Source organism: Crinia signifera, chromosome 4 (genome assembly GCF_055691185.1).
Source record: "Crinia signifera chromosome 4, ASM5569118v1, whole genome shotgun sequence".
In the NCBI taxonomy this organism is placed as follows: Eukaryota; Metazoa; Chordata; class Amphibia; order Anura; family Myobatrachidae; genus Crinia; species Crinia signifera.
In genome coordinates, this window is record NC_139220.1 from 311,975,318 (window position 1) to 311,997,524 (window position 22,207).

Sequence of the window (22,207 nt, forward strand, 5' to 3'; positions counted from 1 at the left end):
CATCTCACTAAAATGTTAGTACTACGTAGAGCAGAGCATCTCACTTATATGTCAGTAATAAAGAGCACAGAGCATTTCCCTCAGATGACAGTAATACACATTGCAGAGCATCTCACTAAAATGTTAGTAATACGTAGTGCAGAGCATCTCACTAAAATGTTAGTAATACGCAGCGCAGTGCATCTAAGTCAGATGTCAGTAATACACAGCACAGAACATCTCCATCACATGTTAGCAATAGGCTGTGCAGAGCATCTCCCTCAGATGTCAGTAATACGCAGAGCATCTCAGTCCGGTATCAGTAATATGCAGTGCAGAGCATCTCAGTCAGATGTTAGAAATACACAGCACAGAGCATCTCCCTCAGATGTTAGTAATGCACAGCGCAGAACATCTCCCTCACATGTCAGTAATACGCAGTGCAGAGCATCTCAATCAGATGTCAGTGATATGCAGAGCATCTCAGTCAGGTATCAGTAATACACAGCGCATCTCAGTCAGATGTCAGTAATACACAGCACAGAACATCTCACAGAGATGTCAGTAATACGCAGCGCAGAGCATCTCCCTGAGATGTCAGTAATACACAGTGCAGAGCATCTCACACAGATGTCAGTAATATGCAGCGCAGAGCATCTACTTCAGATGTCAGTAATACACATCGCAGAGCATCTCCCTCAGATGTCAGTAATAAGCAGCGCAGAGCATCTCCCTCAGATGTCAGTAATACGCAGCACAGAGCATCTCACTCAATTGTCAGTAATATGCAGTGCAGAGCATCTCCCTCAAATGGCAGTAATAAACAGTGCAGAGCATTTCCCTCAGATGTCAGTAATACACAGCGCAGAGCATTTCCCTCAGATGACAGTAATACACAGCACAGAGCATCCCACTAAAATGTTAGAAATATGTAGAGCAAAGCATCTCACTTATATGTCAGTAATAAAAAGCGCAGAGCATTTCACTCAGATGACAGTAATACACATTGCAGAGCATCTAACTAAAATGTTAGTAAAACGTAGCGCAGAGCATCTCACTTATATGTCAGTAATACACAGCGTAGAGCATCTAAGTCAGATGTCAGTAATACACAGCACAGAACATCTCCCTCAGATGTCAGTAATACACAGCGCAGAGCATCTCACTCAGATGTCAGTAATACGCAGCGCAGAGCATCTCCCTCAGATGTCAGTAATATGCAGCGCAGAGCATCTCCCTCAGATGTCAGTAATACGCAGAGCATCTCAGTCAGATATCACTAATACGCAGCGCAGAGCATCTCAGTCAGATGTCAGTAATACACAGCGCAGAACATTTCAGTCAGATGTCAGTAATACACAGCGCAGAACATCTCACAGAGATGTCAGTAATATGCAGCGCAGAGCATCTCCCTGAGATGTCAGTAATACGCAGTGCAGAGCATCTCACACAGATGTCAGTAATATGCAGCGCAGAGCATCTCCTTCAGATGTCAGTAATACACAGCGCAGAGCATCTCAATCAGATGTCAGTAATACGCAGCGCAGAACATCTCCCTCAGATGTCAGTAATACGCAGCGCAGAGCATCTCAGTCAGATGTCAGTAATACGCAGCGCAGAGCATCTCACTCAGATGTCAGTAGCACAGTGCAGAGCATCTCCCTCAGATGTCAGTAATTCACAGCGCAGAGCATCTCACTCAATTGTCAGTAATATGCAGTACAGAGCATCTCCCTCAAATGTCAGTAATAAACAGTGCAGAGCATTTCCCTCAGATGTCAGTAATACACAGCGCAGAGCATGTCCCTCAGATGACAGTAATACACAGCGCAGAGCATCCCACTAAATTGTTAGTACTACGTAGAGCAGAGCATCTCACTTATATGTCAGTAATAAAGAGCGCAGAGCATTTCCCTCAGATGACATCAATACACATTGCAGAGCATCTCACTAAAATGTTAGTAATACGTAGTGCAGAGCATCTCACTAAAATGTTAGTAATACGTAGTGCAGAGCATCTCACTTATATGTCAGTAATACACAGCGCAGAGTATCTAAGTCAGATGTCATTAATACACAGCACAGAACATCTCCCTCACATGTCAGTAATACACAGTGAAGAGTATCTCCCTCAGATGTCAGTAATACGCGGAGCATCTCAGTCAGGTATCAGTAATATGCAGCGCAAAGCATCTCAGTCAGATGTCAGTAATACACAGCGCAGAACATCTCCCTCACATGTCAGTAATATGCAGTGCAGAGCATCTCCCTCAGATGTCAGTAATATGCAGCGCAGAGCATCTCCTTCAGATGTCAGTAATACACAGCGCAGAGCATCTCAATCAGATGTCAGTAATACGCAGCGCAGAACATCTCCCTCAGATGTCAGTAATACGCAGCGCAGAGCATCTCAGTCAGATGTCAGTAATACGCAGCGCAGAGCATCTCACTCAGATGTCAGTAATTCACAGCGCAGAGCATCTCACTCAATTGTCAGTAATATGCAGTACAGAGCATCTCCCTCAAATGTCAGTAATAAACAGTGCAGAGCATTTCCCTCAGATGTCAGTAATACACAGCGCAGAGCATTTCCCTCAGATGACAGTAATACACAGCAAAGAGCATCCCACTAAAATGTTAGTACTACGTAGAGCAGAGCATTAGTACTACGTAGAGCAGAGCATTATATGTCAGTAATAAAGAGCGCAGAGCATTTCCCTCAGATGACAGTAATACACATTGCAGAGCATCTCACTAAAATGTTAGTAATACGTAGTGCAGAGCATCTCACTTATATGTCAGTAATACACAGCGCAGAGTATCTAAGTCAGATGTCAGTAATACACAGCACAGAACATCTCCCTCACATGTCAGTAATACGCAGTGCAGAGTATCTCCCTCAGATGTCAGTAACACGCAGAGCATCTCAGTCAGGTATCAGTAATATGCAGCGCAAAGCATCTCAGTCAGATGTTAGTAATACACAGCGCAGAGCATCTACCTCAGATGTCAGTAATGCACAGTGCAGAACATCTCCCTCACATGTCAGTAATACGCAGTGCAGAGCATCTCACTCAGATGTCAGTAATACACAGCACAGAACATCTCCCTCACATGTCAGTAATACGCAGTGCAGAGCATCTCCCTCAGATGTCAGTAATACACAGCACAGAACATCTCCCTCAGATGTCAGTAATATGCAGAGCATCTCAGTCAGGTAACAGTAATATGCAGCGCATCTTAGTCAGATGTCAGTAATACACAGCGCAGAACATCTCACAGAGATGTCAGTAATATGCAGCGCAGAGCATCTCCCTGAGATGTCAGTAATACGCAGTGCAGAGCATCTCACACAGATGTCAGTAATGTGCAGCGCAGAGCATCTCCTTTAGATGTCAGTAATACACAGCGCAGAGCATCTCAATCAGATGTCAGTAATACGCAGCGCAGAACATCTCCCTCAGATGTCAGTAATACGCAGCGCAGAGCATCTCAGTCAGATGTCAGTAATACGCAGCGCAGGGCATCTCACTCAGATGTCAGTAGCACAGTGCAGAGCATCTCCCTCAGATGTCAGTAATTCACAGCGCAGAGCATCTCACTCAATTGTCAGTAATAAACAGTGCAGAGCATTTCCCTCGGATGTCAGTAATACACAGCGCAGAGCATGTCCCTCAGATGACAGTAATACACAGCGCAGAGCATCCCACTAAATTGTTAGTACTACGTAGAGCAGAGCATCTCACTTATATGTCAGTAATAAAGAGCGCAGAGCATTTCCCTCAGATGACAGTAAGACACATTGCAGAGCATCTCACTAAAATGTTAGTAATACGTAGTGCAGAGCATCTCACTAAAATGTTAGTAATACGTAGTGCAGAGCATCTCACTTATATGTCAGTAATACACAGCGCAGAGTATCTAAGTCAGATGTCATTAATACACAGCAGAGAACATCTCCCTCACATGTCAGTAATACGCAGTGCAGAGCATCTCCCTCAGATGTCAGTAATACGCAGAGCATCTCAGTCAGGTATCAGTAATATGCAGCGCAAAGCATCTCAGTCAGATGTCAGTAATACACAGCGCAGAACATCTCCCTCACATGTCAGTAATATGCAGTGCAGAGCATCTCCCTCAGATGTCAGTAATATGCAAAGCATCTCATTCAGGTATCAGTAATATGCAGCGCAGAGCATCTCAGTCAGATGTCAGTAATACACATCGCAGAACATCTCACAGAGATGTCAGTAATACGCAGTGCAGAGCATCTCACACAGATGTCAGTAATATGCAGCGCAGAGCATCTCCTTCAGATGTCAGTAATACACAGCGCAGAGCATCTCAATCAGATGTCAGTAATACGCAGCGCAGAACATCTCCCTCAGATGTCAGTAATACGCAGCGCAGAGCATCTCAGTCAGATGTCAGTAATACGCAGCGCAGAGCATCTCACTCAGATGTCAGTAGCACAGTGCAGAGCATCTCCCTCAGATGTCAGTAATTCACAGCGCAGAGCATCTCACTCAATTGTCAGTAATATGCAGTACAGAGCATCTCCCTCAAATGTCAGTAATAAACAGTGCAGAGCATTTCCCTCAGATGTCAGTAATACACAGCGCAGAGCATGTCCCTCAGATGACAGTAATACACAGCACAGAGCATCTCACTAAAATGTTAGTACTACGTAGAGCAGAGCATCTCACTTATATGTCAGTAATAAAGAGCACAGAGCATTTCCCTCAGATGACAGTAATACACATTGCAGAGCATCTCACTAAAATGTTAGTAATACGTAGTGCAGAGCATCTCACTAAAATGTTAGTAATACGTAGTGCAGAGCATCTCCCTCAGATGTCAGTAATCCACAGCACAGAACATCTCCCTCACATGTCAGTAATACGCAGTGCAGAGCATCTCCCTCAGATGTCAGTAATATGCAGAGCATCTCAGTCAGGTATCAGTAATATGCAGCGCAAAGTATCTTAGTCAAATGTTAGTAATACACAGCGCAGAGCATCTACCTCAGATGTCAGTAATGCACAGTGCAGAACATCTCCCTCACATGTCAGTAATACGCAGTGCAGAGCATCTCACTCAGATGTCAGTTATATGCAGAGCATCTCAGTCAGGTAACAGTAATACGCAGCGCATCTTAGTCAGATGTCAGTAATACACAGCGCAGAACATCTCACAGAGATGTCATTAATACGCAGCGCAGAGCATCTCCCTGAGATGTCAGTAATACGCAGTGCAGAGCATTTCACACAGATGTCAGTAATATGCAGCGCAGAGCATCTCCTTCAGATGTCAGTAATACACATCGCAGAGCATCTCCCTCAGATGTCAGTAATAAGCAGCACAGAGCAGCTCAGTCAGATGTGAGTAATACACAGCGCAAAACAACTTGCTCAGATGTTAGTAATACACAGCGCAGAACATCTCGGTTAGATGTCAGTTATACACAGCACAGAGCATCTCTGATTTCGGTAATACAGCGCGGAGCATCTCACTCAATTGTCAGTAATATGCAAGGCAGAGCATCTCCGTCAAATGTCAGTAATACGCAGTGCAGAGCATCTCCCTCAGATGTCAGTAATACGCAGTGCAGAGCATCTCCCTCAGATGGCAGTAATACACAGCGCAGAGCACCTCCCTCAGATGTCAGTAATACACAGTGCAGAGCATCTCCCTCAGATGTCAGTAATAAGCAGCGCAGAGCATCTCAGTCAGATGTCAGTAATACACAGCGCAGAACAACTTGCTCAGATGTTAGTAATACACAGCGCAGAGCATCTCTGATTTCAGTAATACAGCGCGGAGCATCTCACTCAATTGTCAGTAATATGCAGCGCAGAGCATTTCCCTCAGATGTCAGTAATACGCAGTGCAGAGCATCTCCCTCAGATGTCAGTAATACATAGCGCAGAGCATCTCCCTCAGATGTCAGTAATACATAGCGCAGAGCATCTCCCTCAGATGTCAGTAATACACATCGCAGAGCATCTCCCTCAGATGTCAGTAATAAGCAGCACAGAGCATCTCTGTCAAATGTCAGTAATAAGCAGTGCAGAGCATCTCCCTCAGATGTCAGTAATACACAGTGCAGAACATCTCCCTCAGATGTCAGTAATACATAGCGCAGAGCATCTCCCTCAGATGTCAGTAATACACATCGCAGAGCATCTCCCTCAGATGACAGTAATAAGCAGCACAGAGCATCTCTGTCAAATGTCAGTAATACGCAGTGCAGAGCATCTCCCTCAGATGTCAGTAATACACAGTGCAGAACATCTCCCTCAGATGTCAGTAATACGCAGCGCTGAGCATCTCTGATTTCAGTAATACAGCGCGGAGCATCTCACTTAATTGTCAGTAATATGCAGCGCAGAGCATCTCCATCAAATGTCAGTAATACGCAGTGCAGAGCATTTCCCTCAGATGTCAGTAATACACAGTGCAGAACATCTCCCTCAGATGTCAGTAATACACAGCGCAGAGCATCTCCCTCAGATGTCAGTAATACACAGCGCAGAGCATCTCCCTCAGATGTCACTAATACACTGCGCAGAGCATCTACCTCTGTCTCTTGGACAATTCAGAGTGACTTTGCTTTGATTGGTCAGAACGTGGAAAACACTCCCTGATTGATATTAAGAGGTTAAATCCTATTGGCCCCTCATGGCCAACTTCAGCTGGAACTTGCTCACAAGTCCTCCCTCTCCTTGTCTTAGTACATCTCCCCCTGAGCCAGATGCGCTAATCCTCAGCAATGCCCCAAACTCTGAGTTTTACCTGCATGTACCAAGCTCTGCAAAGCGACACATTCTGGAACTTGGACCCAGTAGGCAATGCCATCTGTGGTTACCAAATAGAAGCTCCCATGGGCTCATTTGGGTTCCCTTGAGGGGGCTTCAATCAGATCCATACTTGCCTACTTTTAATTTCACCTCTCCGGGGGAAGCTGGGGATGGCCATCGACCATCGACCATCGATGATTTAAAATCATTAATGGTTTGTGGCCGATGTCGAATACTCTTGCCATCAATGTGGGAGTACCAGATGGTTTCCCTACATCGATGTTAAAGGAGAAGCGATGTTTCCTCTTTTTTTCAAGGTGCCGGGACACGGAGCATAGCTCCGCCCACGACACCCGGAAGTCTCGCCCCCATGTTCTCATTGGTCCACGGGCCATTCAGTCAAACATATAATGGATGACCATCGATAGCTAAAACTATCGATGGTTATCCTTCAAATAGTTTGCCACTATCGATGGCTGGGTGCAGAATTGCCATCGATGGCAACCGTCGATGGCGTCTGCACCGATGGCCATCCCTAGGAGAAGCCCGGAGAGGCAACACGTCAGGGGGGAGGGAGCAAGTCTAACATCACTTGGCCCGGCCCCCCCATGCCGGAAAACTCTGTGATTCGCGGGCCGCGGAGAGGGTGCGTTGCCTAAATGATGAGAAATGCTGCGATCGCGTCGTTTTAGCCCCGCCCCCTCTCTGCGGACCCACGATTTCAGGTAATTACACCAGCGGGCAAGGGGGGATCGGGGGCAATTAGCAGAATGCGGGAGACTTGCCCACCTTCCCGGGGGGCCGGGAGAAGGCCCCGATTTCCGTGAGGCTCCCGGCCATTCCGGGAGGGTAGGCAAGCCTGATCAGATCCCTCTCAGTGCCCTCTGCACATCATAATACACCAGGGTTGCCTACCTGACCCTCTCCATGAGGGAGAAAATGCTCTGTTCCTGGCCTTCCCTGGTAATGTAGGATTGCCATCACCTGTGGTGAAACACCTTTCTTACCATTTACCTAGCTCCCCACAGGTGCTGGCAATTATACATTACCAGGGAAGTCCACGAACAGAGCATTTTCTCCCTCATGGAGAGGGTCAGGCAGGCACCCCTGTATTACAGTTTAATCCCGCCCACTGCGCCTTCTGTCCCCTCGCTGCTATGTAATGTCTAACAGCCACGTGAGTAATTAATGGAGTATGAGATCTGTATATAACCTGTGACACGCTGCATATTCCCGTCCCTGCGTCCCGTTCCCATTGGATTACTCGCCGCTGTCATGTCGGCCATTAATGACAGAAACTTTTGTTTCCCATAAAGCAGTTTAAACTCTCGGTCACCTCAGCGGGTCCCGAGGAGAATGGAAGCGTTCACTCTGCAAATGCAGTCCGTGTGTGGGGAATAAAGGCTGTGTGCGAGGGGTGAGCTCAGCGGCATTGCCTGGCTTACTCGTCATGTGTCATGGCATTGTGCACTAGCTTCCGCTAAGCCAAACAGGAGGTTTAGCTGGGTGAGGTAACTACACAGCACTGGGAACGGTCTGACGGGTATTACAGAGGTGTGTGCCCGCTTATAGCCAGGTGACGCTTGGTCTGGGCAGATGACTGAGGTCTCTATCACTGAGAGATCCTTCCTCTTATATATACTCCTACCTATGTCTCTCTGTGGACAGAATGTTGGTCTCAGTATTATATAACTGATGTCTGTATCTTCCAAGTTAAATAAAGTTGCATTGAAAAAAAAAATGTCAGTTTTTTGTGCCATCGATGGAGGGAAACCATCTGGTTCCCCCCATCGATGGCAAAAGTATTCGACATCGGCCATAATCCATCGATGATTTTGAATCATTGATGGCCGATGGCCATCCATACATTCTTGCAAACATGAATCAGGCCCTATCTGCCTGATTAATATTGTACGAATGAAGCAGTACGTTTGGCTCTGCACTATGTAATAAGGTGACACCTCAAAAGGTCGACAGGGTCATTAGGTGACACAAGCATTAGGTCGACATGGGCTAGGTTGACAGTCAAAAGATCGACATGGTTTTTTTAGAGCCGACATGTGCCGACAGGTGGTATTTCATGCCCTACCATCCACCAGGACGTGGAGGGAGAATAAAATAGTGTCCCGAGCGGGGATGCAGTTAAAATCCCGGCGGTCGGGATCCCGGCGTTCAGAATCCCGACGCCGGAATCCCGACCGCCGTAATGCCGACACTTTCTCCCTCCTGGGGTGTCCACGACACCCCTGGAGGGAGAATAAATTAGTGTGCCGAGCGTAGCGAGGCACCGGGCCCGCTGCGTGGCGAGCGCAGCGAGCCCGCAAGGGGGGGCGATCCACGTCCCCCCCTTGTCGGCATTTCGGCTGTCGGGATTCCGGCGTCGGGATTCTGAACGCCGGGATCCCAACCGCCGGGATTCAATACTGAATCCCCCGAGCGTAGCGAGCCATGCAAAGGAACTGTGTCGACGTTTTGGACAAAAATAACGCGAAAACCCCTCGTCGACATTTTGACTGTCGGCCGTGTCCATGTCGACGGAATGCTTGTGTTGACCTAATGACCTTGTCGACCAAAGCACATGTCGACCTTCTGAGGTGTCGACTTGAGCACATGTCGACCTTCAGTGGTCACCCCAACGCATGTCGACCTTAGTTGTGTAGACTCTATGACCCATACCCCTCCAGAATACAAATAAATGATATGGCTGCATGAGTATATGGACAGCGCAACAGTCCGTGTAGGGTTATATGCCTGCATGAATCCAGCATTGGAAAGCAATGTAACATGTTTGTGGCTTGTCAGCTAGCACACATTGGCTGTTGAAAATCTCAGAGGAGGGATCCAAAGATCCCTCTCAGTCACTGCTGACACAGTTGCTTTTTAATTAGCAGGTCATACAAGCAGAAATCAGTGCATTACTAGGGCATCACCATATTGGTAGTCCAGTCCCGACAAGGACGTATTCCTGTATACCGAATGTAACATGCCGGTATGCCGCTGAGGATCAGGTCCGACTTAACAGCATTGTAGACCCTGGGCAAAGCAATGTCACAACCTGAGGCAAGCCCCAGAGGTGGAAAAGACCCACCTGCGCTATTGTCACCAGTCGCCATATAACCACACCTCAGGCAAAGTTACTTTATCCAATCATAATCCACGGGAGACATGTCAATGGAAACCATTTGACTCCACCCAGACATACAACTAACCAATAAACCTTCTCATGATCACCTGTCACTCACCCACAGTAGTGAGGGGTCGAGGGAAAGGGTTGAGCCCCCACGTGCCCTCGCCGAACACCCCCGTGCCTATAAACAGACAGGGGGCAAAGCCCATGTAATTCTTGAAGAAGATCTGCAGCTTCCGGCGCCAGGAATTCTCCGGGAAATGGAGTTGGTCATAAATATCGGTCTCGCCAAAGGAATACACTGGAACCAGGTCTGCCCTGATGGAAAATAATAAGTATTATAAGAAGTCACAATCAAGTCGAGACTGATTTCCAGTCCAGGCCCCTCTGCCCCTCCCCCCCCCCCCCCCATCTCCCTCCTTCCTTCACTTACCGCCTGAATCCTGCTCCCTCATCCCCTGCAGGTCCCGAAGCACAGGCTTCTTCAATGCAGGACACTGGCGGCCAATTAAAAGGCAGCACCGGCTGGTGAGCCAATCAGAGCTGGTGTACCGGCAGCTGCTCTGATTGGCTAACGGTACAAGAGGTCTGATTGGTGCAGCATTTTAATTGGCCGTCGGTGTTCTGCATTGAAGAAGCCTGTGCAGGCAGGCAGCCTTCGCAAATAGGCTTCTCATTTGAATGTCGGCATTTCGACAATGCTGGCATAATGCATGTTGGCATTTTTACTGCGTTGGTATTTTGACTGTCTGACAGTGGTTGTCGGTATTTTGCCCATTGGTATTCTGAGAGTCGGTAAATTGACTTTATCCCGCTCCTAGACCTGGGCCATACAGTTGTCTGGCCGCACTATAATGTGGTATAATATGAACAGGAAAGCTTACCACATTGCCTAATAAGAACCGGGGGCACTGTGCGGTACAACATGATTTACTGTAGGCCAATACTATGGGGCATGAATAAAATAGGACACTATTGAGAAGCATATCATTAACTATGGCACTACCATGGGCATAGCATTAGAACATGATGTGGAAAGAGGCGCCTCTGTGGAAGCACTTGAGTTGCTATGAGGTCCATCATTCTCTGGCTACGCCCCTGGGACAAGGTGGCTCATCCCACCACACACGGAGGTCATGGTGATGGGCGTAGGTCATTGTCTGATTGGAGGGCACAAGTTGGATTGGAGAAGACCAAGTTGCAATTAGGTCGTAGAGGGCCAGCTAATGTCTTCGGATCATTGGTCATTTACGTCACAGTGCGTCGGTTCTAACCTCTTGTTACAAGGGTTTCTCCGATTGCTAGAACATTCCGTAATGTTCTAAATGTAAAGGTAAAATAGAAGTCGTGGCTTTAGAAAACATTGCAGCGGAAGCATTTTGCGCTGCCTCGTCAACTCTTCTGCTAAGGTTACTGCACAGCACAGCGGGATTGCTGACAAACCTATTTATGCATTTACATATGTATTTATGTATGCAGACGATGATAATGTGCCCGCTGCCCGCGCGGCCTGCAGAGCATCACTTTCACTCTTTCGCCTTTTCAACAAACAATTATATTTAAGCTGCAGGACGTCACCGGCTGAGACCTGGCCTTTATTACGTACCCATTCTCCAGGGCCAGCCGAACGAAGCCCTTTCTCTCGCTTAGCATCACTATGTGATCTCCGGGATTGCTGTGCAGCGACTCTGCCGCTCCACCCACCACGATGAAGACGGCGTTTCCTGTGCCGCAGGCGGGTGAGCAGATACTTTAGGCTGTCCTTACTTACAGGAGCTATTCCTAGGAGAGAGGGAAGAGAAAGAGAGAGGATAAGACGGAGAGAAGAAATTCTAATGAGGTGACCAAAAATGGAAACATGGACCACTAAGAAGAAGGCCCATGGTTCTGGGCTTCCGAGGAAAAGATGAGGTCCATCTACATGACTTACTTCTATTGCATAAGACTGGGCCTAATTCTGTGGTCCAGCCATGGTGGCCTGCTTAGCTATCTTATGCTGATGCTAGTAACCATCTATATTCATACACAACAATGACCTGTCCACTGTTTTTCCATCTGTAACCAAAGCCAACCCCATGCACCCTATCACAAAAAGTCTTCCTATCTCCACCCACACGCTGCTAAAAAGTATGCAAGTCTTTCTACATGTCCATTAAACCCTTGTGATACACATCCGTGCCATGTGTTGCATGGTCGCTATGCCAATTGACACTACTTTTTCTCAAAAAGAGTGATCCACCAATGAACCAACCTATCCGTCCGCACTCTCAGTCTCCATCTCTTTTCCCATGCATGGTGAAGCACATGCCCAGTGGGTGACCACTCTCTGCGAGATCCTTCCTTATTTGGCTCATAATCAAGCCCCCAAATATGGACTTGCCCAATATCTTCTTTTTAATCTAGTAGTTATAGAGAGGGGTTCTTTTTACTCAGATAATAAGTAATAAGGGCCTATGGACCCAGGATGACTTCATTGTTTTCCCAATCACGGAGTCCGGAGAGCTAGTTGGAATGATGGCAACTTCTGGATGTAAGGGGCTTGAAGAACAGTTAAAGCTAACAGGCCCAACATGCCCTCACCCCCAGGATGAGGAAAGAAAAGGTGGTCTATCAATGTAGGCCTGCCGGATGTGGGAAGGCACCTGGATTTGGCTGTTGCCAAGCCAACTGTAGACCTTTCCTTAGAGGTCACGTGCAGCTGGCCTTTTAGAATCCTAAGCCACTTTTTTTAAATTAAGTTTATAGTATACTACGTTTAATGGTAACTAACTTGCTGTCTAAATAAACAGTTGTTAGTGGATGTTGACCATCTTTCTGGGCATGATGGTCCACCGCTTGGAGGTACTCGGTGTCCTTGTTCGCTAGACCCTCATCAGGGGCATTATTCCGTTCCAAATTCTTTCGGATGGCGGTTTTTAACCGTCTGCGCATGCGTAGGCAACGCAATGCGCATGTGCCACGCACGGTCTCCGTATTCGTTCTCACTAATACCGTACAGAAATGTGCACCGCATTCACTCTGGAATATGGGCGTAATATGGGCGTCATTCGGAACTACACAAGGGCGTAGTTTTAAAGTGGGCTAAACTGGGCGTAAATATGGGCATACACGATGGAGTGCACGAACTCTGGTAGGCGTGCATTTGGACAGAACACCGACTGCAAACGAACCAACAGGCAGGAAATATGCGTTCTTCATAACAAGTATTACTTTGCGGACACCACTCGGTCATGCGCTAGGCATTCGGATCGCCCAATTAGTACGCCCGCACCTGAACCACTCTCAGCTGAACACAATACAATCCACTCCTCTACTCATTAGTTAATAATTACACTCTTTTCATTGCTTCAATTGGAACCATTGCAATATTTTTCACTTGCAAAAGGTAAATACTGTATATAGATGTATGTTATTGTAGTGTGCACATCCTTGCAATACACAAATGTACTATAATTGTAGACCAAATAACATTATCCAAAAAACAAAATACACACACACACTGTGTTTATAACTTTTGGTAAGTTTGCATACATAAAACCTACGTAAAGGGGTAACAATGATTGAATAGCACTTCACATGATGTAAGGGTTAATGTTAAGTGGTAGTAATGTGTTTAAGTATCAAATAGGATTTAATTGATTACAATTACAAACAAACCCTTTTTTATGAGGTTGCCTAATTGCATAAGTGTGTCATGTGACAGATTTATGAGTTCAGATAATAGTCGTGAGTTTTGCGGAAATACACCGCATCGATGCGTACGGCCAGCTTCCCGTCCGTTCTGACACTGTAAGACCGTGCAGAATCTTTGTGTGGCCACCGCACATGCACGGTTTGGATGTTGTCTGAAAACACACCCTCTTCTTAGAGAGCGAGTCCGTCCCGAATGCGGAGGACCTGTGGGCGTTTGTTCTTACAATGTCCGCACAGTGTGGCATGCGGTCCGCTCTGAAAGAATTCGGAAAGTTCTGCACCAACCAGAATAACCTCCCAGGTGTTTATCTTGGCTGAGTGGCCACTCTGAGAAAGTGTAAGGAAAATTAAAATCCTGGTTCTCCCTCCTTGGGTATCACCATGAGGATGCAACCTCCTTCCCAGAGAGCAGACAAAGGGTGGAGACACGTAGTAGTAGTACGTTTATTTATAAGGCGCCGCAAAGTGCCCGCAGCGCCGTACATAGCAAACAAAAAACAAATTACAAGGTAACGTACAGGGTGTGTTGAAAAATACAGTATAAATGGGGTATAGCTGGTAGAACTAAAATCAGCATCAGTTCAGAAGTAGGTGTCAAATTGTCGAGGAGACTGAAGATGAAGTAGAGCAGGGGTGGCCAACCAATCAGAGGCGAAGAGCCGAAAAATCTGTTCTGGTAAGACAAAGAGCCGATACGCCAGTTTCATCTATCCGGCCAGCACACCATATATTTCAGTCTCATGCACTGTTCACCGAGAATGGGATGCGTATACATGTGAGACAATTGTGCATCCCTGCACGGAAGATATGGCATGCTGGCCAGATAGATGAAACTGGCTAAACCTGTACAAAAACATGTCCCTCTGTGCCCATATCCCACGTGCCCCTCTGTGCCCATTTCCCACATGCCCCTCTGTGCCCATATCCCACATGCCCCTCTGTGCCCATATCCCACATGCCCCTCTGTACCCATATCCCACATGCCCCTCTGTACCCATATCCCACATGCCCCTCTGTGCCCATATCCCACATGCCCCTCTGTGCCCATATCCCACATGCCCCTCTGTACCCATATCCCACATGCCCCTCTGTACCCATATCCCACATGCCCCTCTGTGCCCATATCCCACATGCCCCTCTGTGCCCATTTCCCACATGCCCCTCTGTGCCCATATCCCACATGCCCCTCTGTACCCATATCTCCCATGCCCCTCTGTGCCCATATCACACATGCCCCTCTGTGCACATATTGCCCATATTACACATGCCCCTCTGTGCCCATATTACCCATGCCCCCCCCCCCCTCTAACCTGTGGACAGCAGGTTGGTGGTGGATCAGGGAGCAGACAACAGGGAGCATGATGATGGTGGTGAGGCAGGCCGGCAGACACACAACTCAGCAGGTATCTGAAGCATCGGCGGTTGCCACGGAGGGGACTTGTGCGTATGAGTATGTACTATGTAGCTGCCATGGAGGGGGGACCGCACAGGATTACTGGTACTGTGGGAGGGGACGCAGTCACGCGGCGGCCGCACCAACCAATGGAGGGAGGGCAGCTTCTTCCCCTCCTGTCCCCAGCCTGCCCCCGCCCACCTATCCTGTGCACAAAGCCAATAGGCTCTGTGTACAGTTGAGTCGCTGCCCAGCATCTCCTGACCTGGCTGCAGCGCAGCTGTCAGCTCAGGTGAATGTCAGTACGCTGGCGGCCGCCACAGACCCCTCCAGCGGCGCTGGGGTGATATGAATGGCGAGCCGCACATTCTGAAGGGGAGAGCCGCATGCGGCTCGCGAGCCGTGGGTTGGCCACCCCTGAAGTAGAGGAAGGGAAGAACAGGACAGGAGCACAGGTGAGGTAATGAGGTAGGGTGAGTACGTGAGGCAGGAGGACCCTACTCATAAGAGTTAACAGACTAAAAATAGGTGGGTGGACGAACGAAAAACAACAGGATAAGTAGGAACGGAGGGGAACGGAGGCAGGATAGGAGGATCAAAAGAGGTTAGGAGGAGGGATAGGCTAGTTGAAAAAAGTGGGTTTTAAGGGAGCGCTTGAAGGAGGTAAGGGAATCAGATAGCCTGATGGGTGGCGGGAGGTTGTTCCAGTGCAGGGGGGCAGCGCGAGAGAAGTCTTGGACACGGGAGTGGGAGGAGGTGATTAGGTGAGAGGTCAGTCGGCGGTCAGCGATGGAGCGAAGAGGACGGGAGGGAGTGTGGATAGAGATCAGTGAAGAGAGGTAAGGAGCGGTGGAGGAGAAGAGAGCCTTGTAGGTGTCCTATGGACACGTGTCCGTAGGATTGCTCCTGGCCTGCCCAGATGATATTATAAACTATAGACGTGCGGATTGGTTCTTTAGGCATCCAAACCCAATAGAATTTTGCTGCTTCATCCAATCGAGTTCTGGTTCAGTTCCCGCGAGAATGTAGGAGCCGGACTGGAGGCAAAGCCTGGGGGTAGGCTCCCCTGACAGGGTTTGTAGGGAGCTGACTAGCTGGACAGTCATAAAAGGGGTGTCTAAGGAGAGGGTCATAGGGGGAGGGGCTTAACGGGGTGTAGTAAGGGTATATAAGCAGGGTGCAGGCAGGAAATAGGGGTCACTGGGAGATTTTTCTGAACAGCTAAGCAGCACTGCATCTCCCATGGCTTCCCCAAACGCTGATGCTGAGGTATCTGCAGTGCTGGCTGCCCTCAGGGAGGCAGCAGGCACCAGAGGGACAGAGTGGCTGCAGCAGCAGATGTCAGGTCTGCTGGGGGGACTGGGAGCAGCAACGCAGGAGGCTGCTCCAGCGGGCGCACGGCCTCGGAGGTCCAGGCCTCCGGAGCGCTTCAGCCCATCCGTGTCCCCCAGGGTTCTGCGCCGTTCTAGGAGCCCCGTCATGGACCCTCCAGGCCAGGCTGCGGGCCGGGCACCTTCCGCCCGCAGGACCAGGTCTGGGAGGAATCCAACATGCAGGCGGAACCCTCCGCGCGGGGGGAACCCCCCCACGTGCAAGAAGATCCGGCGTTGCGTGGGTCTGGACCTGGAGCGGCGGGGCATGCGGGGCATGCTGCTGCCCAGCGCGGGGTGAGTCGTGCCAGGGGGGCAGAAGTACAGGCTGCGGACCGCAGGCCTGGTACACGGAGCGAGAGACGCACAGCTGGCTCCGCCTCCAATGCGGTCACGCCGGCTGGTGCTATACCTGAAGGTCGGGATGACAGGAGAAGAGAGATGGCAGCGTCAGCAGACGATGGAGTGATACCTGGTCCTTCTTCATCTGGGACCCGTCAGGACACTGGACCTGCGGCTGCTGGGTTCACAGCCCCCAGGCAGCCTGGTGAGTCTGTCTCTATGTCTATTAATGCTTTAGCACAAAGTCAGGGGGGGGGAGGGTTAGCCCCCCATGGGGAAATGAGTAGGGGCTTTACCGAATTATTGAGTGGTTTTGCAGATTGGCTGGTGGGTTTGCGGCAGGGGGCGGGGCCGTCCCCGGCGGCAGCATGGGCACCGCAGAATTCGGGCACACCAGCTAGCATTAGTGTGCCGGTCAGTAATAGTGTGCCTGTTAGCAGTGGGGTGCCGGTTAGCAGTGGGGTGACGGTTAGCAGTGGGGTGCCGGTTAGCAGTGGGGTGCCGGTTAGCAGTGGGGTGCCGGGGAGCAGCGTGGTGCTGGTATCCGGCGGGGAGCAAAGCAGCAGCAGGGCAGGGGCTGAAGGGGGCAGTGTGGTGACGCAGGATGAGAGTGGGAGGCTTAGTGACACTGCGAAAGGGGAGGTGTATGTATGTTTTGAGGGGCCATTGGGGGCCCACCTGAAGCAGGAGGTGAGGGAGAAGATTTGGAAAGGGGAATATGTGGATATATTTTCATTACTACCCTTAGAGCGTTTTAACCTGGATAGGCCCCGCAAGGAGGAGAAAAAGGAGGAGGAGGAACGGCGGCGGTATCGGCTTATACCGCGGTCATTCACAAATTGGTTACAAGCATTTGCTATTTTAGCTAGTGTGATTGGGGAGAAGGCACCTGACAATTGTTCAGGCTTATTCTGTTACATGGATGCGATAGGAGAGGCACACCGTGTGTACGGGGGCATGGCCTGGCTCAGGTATGATGAGCATTTTAGGCAGAGGAAGGCGGTTCGCCCCAACATTCGTTGGGATCATAAGGATATTGCTTTATGGTTAAAGGTAACGGCCCCCATAAAAAGTGGGCAGCCCTTTCGTGGGGATGGGGGGGGGCCGAGAGAGGCCACAAGCGGGACGGCCATGCAGAAGGGACTCTGCTTTGCCTTCAACGACGGGTCATGCCGGTTTGGAGCACAATGCAAATTCAAGCATGAATGTTCATCATGTGGAGGGAACCATGGGGCAAATAAATGCTTCAGAGGGAAGTCCCGAGACAGTAGTTCAAAAGGGGGCGACACCAGTTCGGCTGGAAAGGATGCTGGGTTATCTGCGTAGGTATCCTGACCAGCAGACAGCCGCCTTGTTGGAGGAGGGGTTTAGGGAAGGTTTTAAGATACCTTCTGACGTGCAGGTGTCAGGAAGTTTTAGGAGGAATTTGAAGTCTGCTAGGGAGCATCCTGAAGTGGTGCAGGAAAAACTGTTTAAGGAGGTGCAGCTGGGTCGTATGGCTGGACCGTTTAGGGCGGCACCGTGGCCAGATTTGATAGTCTCTCCGTTGGGGGTGGTGCCAAAAAAGGAGGCGAACAAGTTTCGTCTGATACACCATTTATCCTTCCCCAAAGGGGCGTCGGTCAATGATGGCATTGACCCCGACATCTGCTCGGTGGTTTATACATCCTTTGATTCGGCTGTTAAGTGGGTGAAGCGGTTTGGGAAAGGGGCCATGTTGGCAAAGACTGATATTGAATCGGCATTCCGGTTGCTGCCTGTTCATCCAACCAGTTTGCGCTTGTTGGGATGTTGTTGGGATGGGGAGTTTTTTGTTGATCGTTGTTTACCGATGGGGTGCTCCTTGTCGTGTGCTTATTTTGAGGCCTTTAGTTCCTTTTTGGAGTGGGTGGTTAAGGATGTCTCTGGGTGCAGTTCAGTTATTCATTACCTAGATGATTTTTTATGTATTGGTCCCGGGGGGACCGGTGTATGTGATTTATTGTTGAGGACTGTTGAAAGGGTGTCGGCAGACTTTGGGGTCCCGCTTGCTCCGGGAAAGACGGAGGGCCCTGCGACTGTGATCAGTTTTTTGGGTATTGTCATTGATACTGTGAATATGGAGTGTCGCTTGCCTGAAGAAAAGTTACTGGGTTTGAAGGCCGAGGTAGGGAGGGCGTTGCTGTTGAAGAAAATCAGATTGAGGGAATTACAGTCCTTGCTGGGTAAGTTGAATTTTGCGTGTCGCATTATGCCAATGGGCCGCATTTTCAGCAGGAGGCTGGCAGCAGCGACAGCAGGGGTGGTTCTTCCTCATCATTTTGTCAGATTAGGTAGTGAGTTGAAAGGGGACTTGCGGGTGTGGGCATCTTTTCTGGAAACCTTTAATGGCAGGGCGTTGTGGATGTCAGACACGTGCGTGGCTACAGAGCTAGACCTTTTCACAGACGCCGCTGGGAGTGGCGGTTTTGGGGCTTATTGCCAGGGACATTGGTGTGTGGGCCGGTGGCCGGAGTCTTGGGTGCAGAGAGGCTTGGTTAAAAATTTAGCATTGTTGGAATTGTTTCCTATTTTGGTTGCAGTTGTTGTTTGGGGTGAGCTGTTCCGCGATAGGAAGATTTGTTTTTACTGCGATAATTTGGGGGTGGTCATGGCTATTAATAAATTGTCGGCATCTTCACCGCCGGTGGTTACTATTTTACAGCAGTTGGTATTGGAATGTCTGGCTTTGAATTTGTGGGTTGTGGCTAGGCACGTTCCCGGTGTCTCTAACGGCATTGCGGATTCTTTATCTCGTTCACAGTGGGAACGATTCCGGGAGTTGGCGGACAGGGAGGGGACCGGGTTCCCGAGTCGGCTCTGGGCTCTGCTGGACGGGTAGTCGATCAGCTCATCAGGGAATCCTTGGCCCCAAATACATGGTCGGCATACAATCAGGAATGGCGGAGCTGGTTAGAATGGCGTGAGGTAGTAGGTTTGAAAGAGGATGATGACGAGTTGGCTGTCTTGCTATACATAGGCCATTGTAAGGAGATTGGTTGGTCAGTGGCTAAGATCACGCGCTGTATGGCGGGCTTAGCTTTTGGGTTTCGTGCAGGTGGGAGGCCTGATGTCACAAAGAATTTCCTGATTGCGCAGGCTTTAAAAGGCTGGAGAAAAGGACATGTGGTACAGGATCAGAGAAGGCCGGTGTCCTTCCAGTTGTTGCAGAATATGGGCAGGAAGTTGGGTGAGGTCTGTAGTTCCAATTTCGAGGAAAGGTTGTTCGGGGTAGCCTTTTCGCTTGCCTTCTTCGGGGCACTGCGGATTGGTGAACTTGTGAGTCCAAGCGTCTCCAGGCCGGGAGGTTTGTTAGGGGAGGATGTGGATTTATACTCGGATAGGGTGGAGCTAGTGGTGAGGAGGTCTAAGACGGATCAATTAGGGAGGGGGAAGAAGGTGGTTCTTTTCTCTGTACTAGGCTCGGATATGTGCCCGGTGGCACGGCTAAGGTTATTTAAGGAAGTCAGAATGGGCAGAGAAAGGGATCCTTTGCTGATGCATGCGAATGGGTCCTTTTTATCGCGGTTCCAGTTCACAAGCGTGTTTAGAGCAGTCCTGCGGACGTTGGGCCTCAAGGGGGAGGAATACGCGGGTCACTCTTTCCGCATCGGGGCCGCAACTGAGGCTGCTAGGATGGGTTTGGGAGATGAGCTGATTAAGCGCATTGGGCGATGGGAATCGTCTCGTTTTCGTTCATATGTTCGTTTAGGGGATTGTTGAGGCTAATTGTGTTCTTTCTAATTTTAGGGCATCCCCCGTGCCTGATTTGGATTTTAGGACATTCATATGTCTTTTGGGGAGCTTTGCGGGCTGATGTCAGACCGAACGGCCGCCAGCTAGGTTTGGATAGAGAGGAGGCAGTGGTTCGATGGCTGGGGAAGCGCGGTATGGTATGGAGTGGAATGTTACAGGAATTTCACCGTTTTGTTCGGCTCGATAGGGCTCCCGACATATTAGTGTTGCACGTGGGAGGGAATGACCTTGGGAGCAGACCATTTAGGGAGTTGATACGGGATATCAAGTTTGATCTCCTACGTTTATGGGCAATGTTTCCAGAGGTGATCACAGTTTGGTCGGATATTGTGCCGCGCCGTTATTGGAGGGATGCAAGGTCGGCTGACAAGATCAATAAGGCACGGATAAAAGTCAACAGGGCAATTGGGCGTTTTATGGCTAGAAACGGCGCGGTAGTGGTGAGGCACAGGGAACTTGAGTCTGGTGCCGGTGCTTTTTGGAGAGGAGACGGTGTGCATTTGAACGCTGTAGGGATCGATGTTTGGTCCTTGGGACTACAGGAAGGAATAGAAACAGCGTTCCGGATGTGGGGGGGTCGCCCGGGGTCAAGGGCTTAACCCCGTGCTTGGTGGCGGAGGGGGGTCCTCGAGGTTAGTGGCATTGAGGCTTAATTATGCGGCGGGGAGGGCCCCATGAGGGGGCTGGACTCCCCTGGGTGAGGCTAATTAATGAGCACTGGGTGTTGACAATTGGTGCCCTCGAGCCAATCGCTATCGGCTGGGGGTAACAACTCCTGGAAGTGCTTAGAGGTGTGGATTGATTTATTGAGGGCCTCGGGGACCACCTTCCGTGGGGAATGTTTTTGATTATTGTTAATTTTGTATTGTTTCAATAAAGATGGCTGCTGTGGCCAATTTTATCCAACAAGAGAGTTATGTCATTTGTGGGGGGATAATTGGGCACAGCGATTAGACAATACCCTGTCATGTAGGAGCCGGACTGGAGGCAAAGCCTGGGGGTAGGCTCCCCTGACAGGGTTTGTAGGGAGCTGACTAGCTGGACAGTCATAGAAGGGGTGTCTAAGGAGAGGGTCATAGGGGGAGGGGCTTAACGGGGTGTAGTAAGGGTATATAAGCAGGGTGCAGGCAGGAAATAGGGGTCACTGGGAGATTTTTCTGAACAGCTCCCACCCACCCTCCCTAATTTTATAATGTTTAGGAAGAATTATTGATAGGTTGTCTTTTGTCACAGTGGCCTGTGCGGAGGGGGGTCCTCGAGGTTAGTGGCATTGAGGCTTAATTATGCGGCAGGGAGGGCCCCATGAGGGGGCTGGACTCCCCTGGGTGAGGCTAATTAATGAGCACTGGGTGTTGACAATTGGTGCCCTCGAGCCAATCGCTATCGGCTGGGGGTAACAACTCCTGGAAGTGCTTAGAGGTGTGGATTGATTTATTGAGGGCCTCGGGGACCACCTTCCGTGGGGAATGTTTTTGATTATTGTTAATTTTGTATTGTTTCAATAAAGATGGCTGCTGTGGCCAATTTTATCCAACAAGAGAGTTATGTCATTTGTGGGGGGATAATTGGGCACAGCGATTAGACAATACCCTGTCAGGTCATACCTGACCAAAGCACGGGAAGATCTGACCAGGATCTTCCCGCGCTTTGGAATTCTGATTTTATAACCAAATTTCAGTCTTTGCATGGCAACATTTACATGATTTAGATGGTCTATCCATTTTCAAGA

General features: G+C 49.4%; 1 protein-coding gene across 1 annotated transcript in view; it reads right to left on the minus strand.

Annotated features, from left to right (window-relative positions):
* LOC146075829 (2-acylglycerol O-acyltransferase 3-like) overlaps nt 1-22,207 on the minus strand; it is a 56,014-nt gene that overhangs the window by 12,458 nt on the left and 21,349 nt on the right. Inside the window, 3 exon segments of the mRNA XM_083185466.1 lie at nt 10,022-10,224; nt 11,513-11,634; nt 11,636-11,688. Coding sequence (XP_083041592.1) covers nt 10,022-10,224; nt 11,513-11,634; nt 11,636-11,688 — 378 coding nt within the window.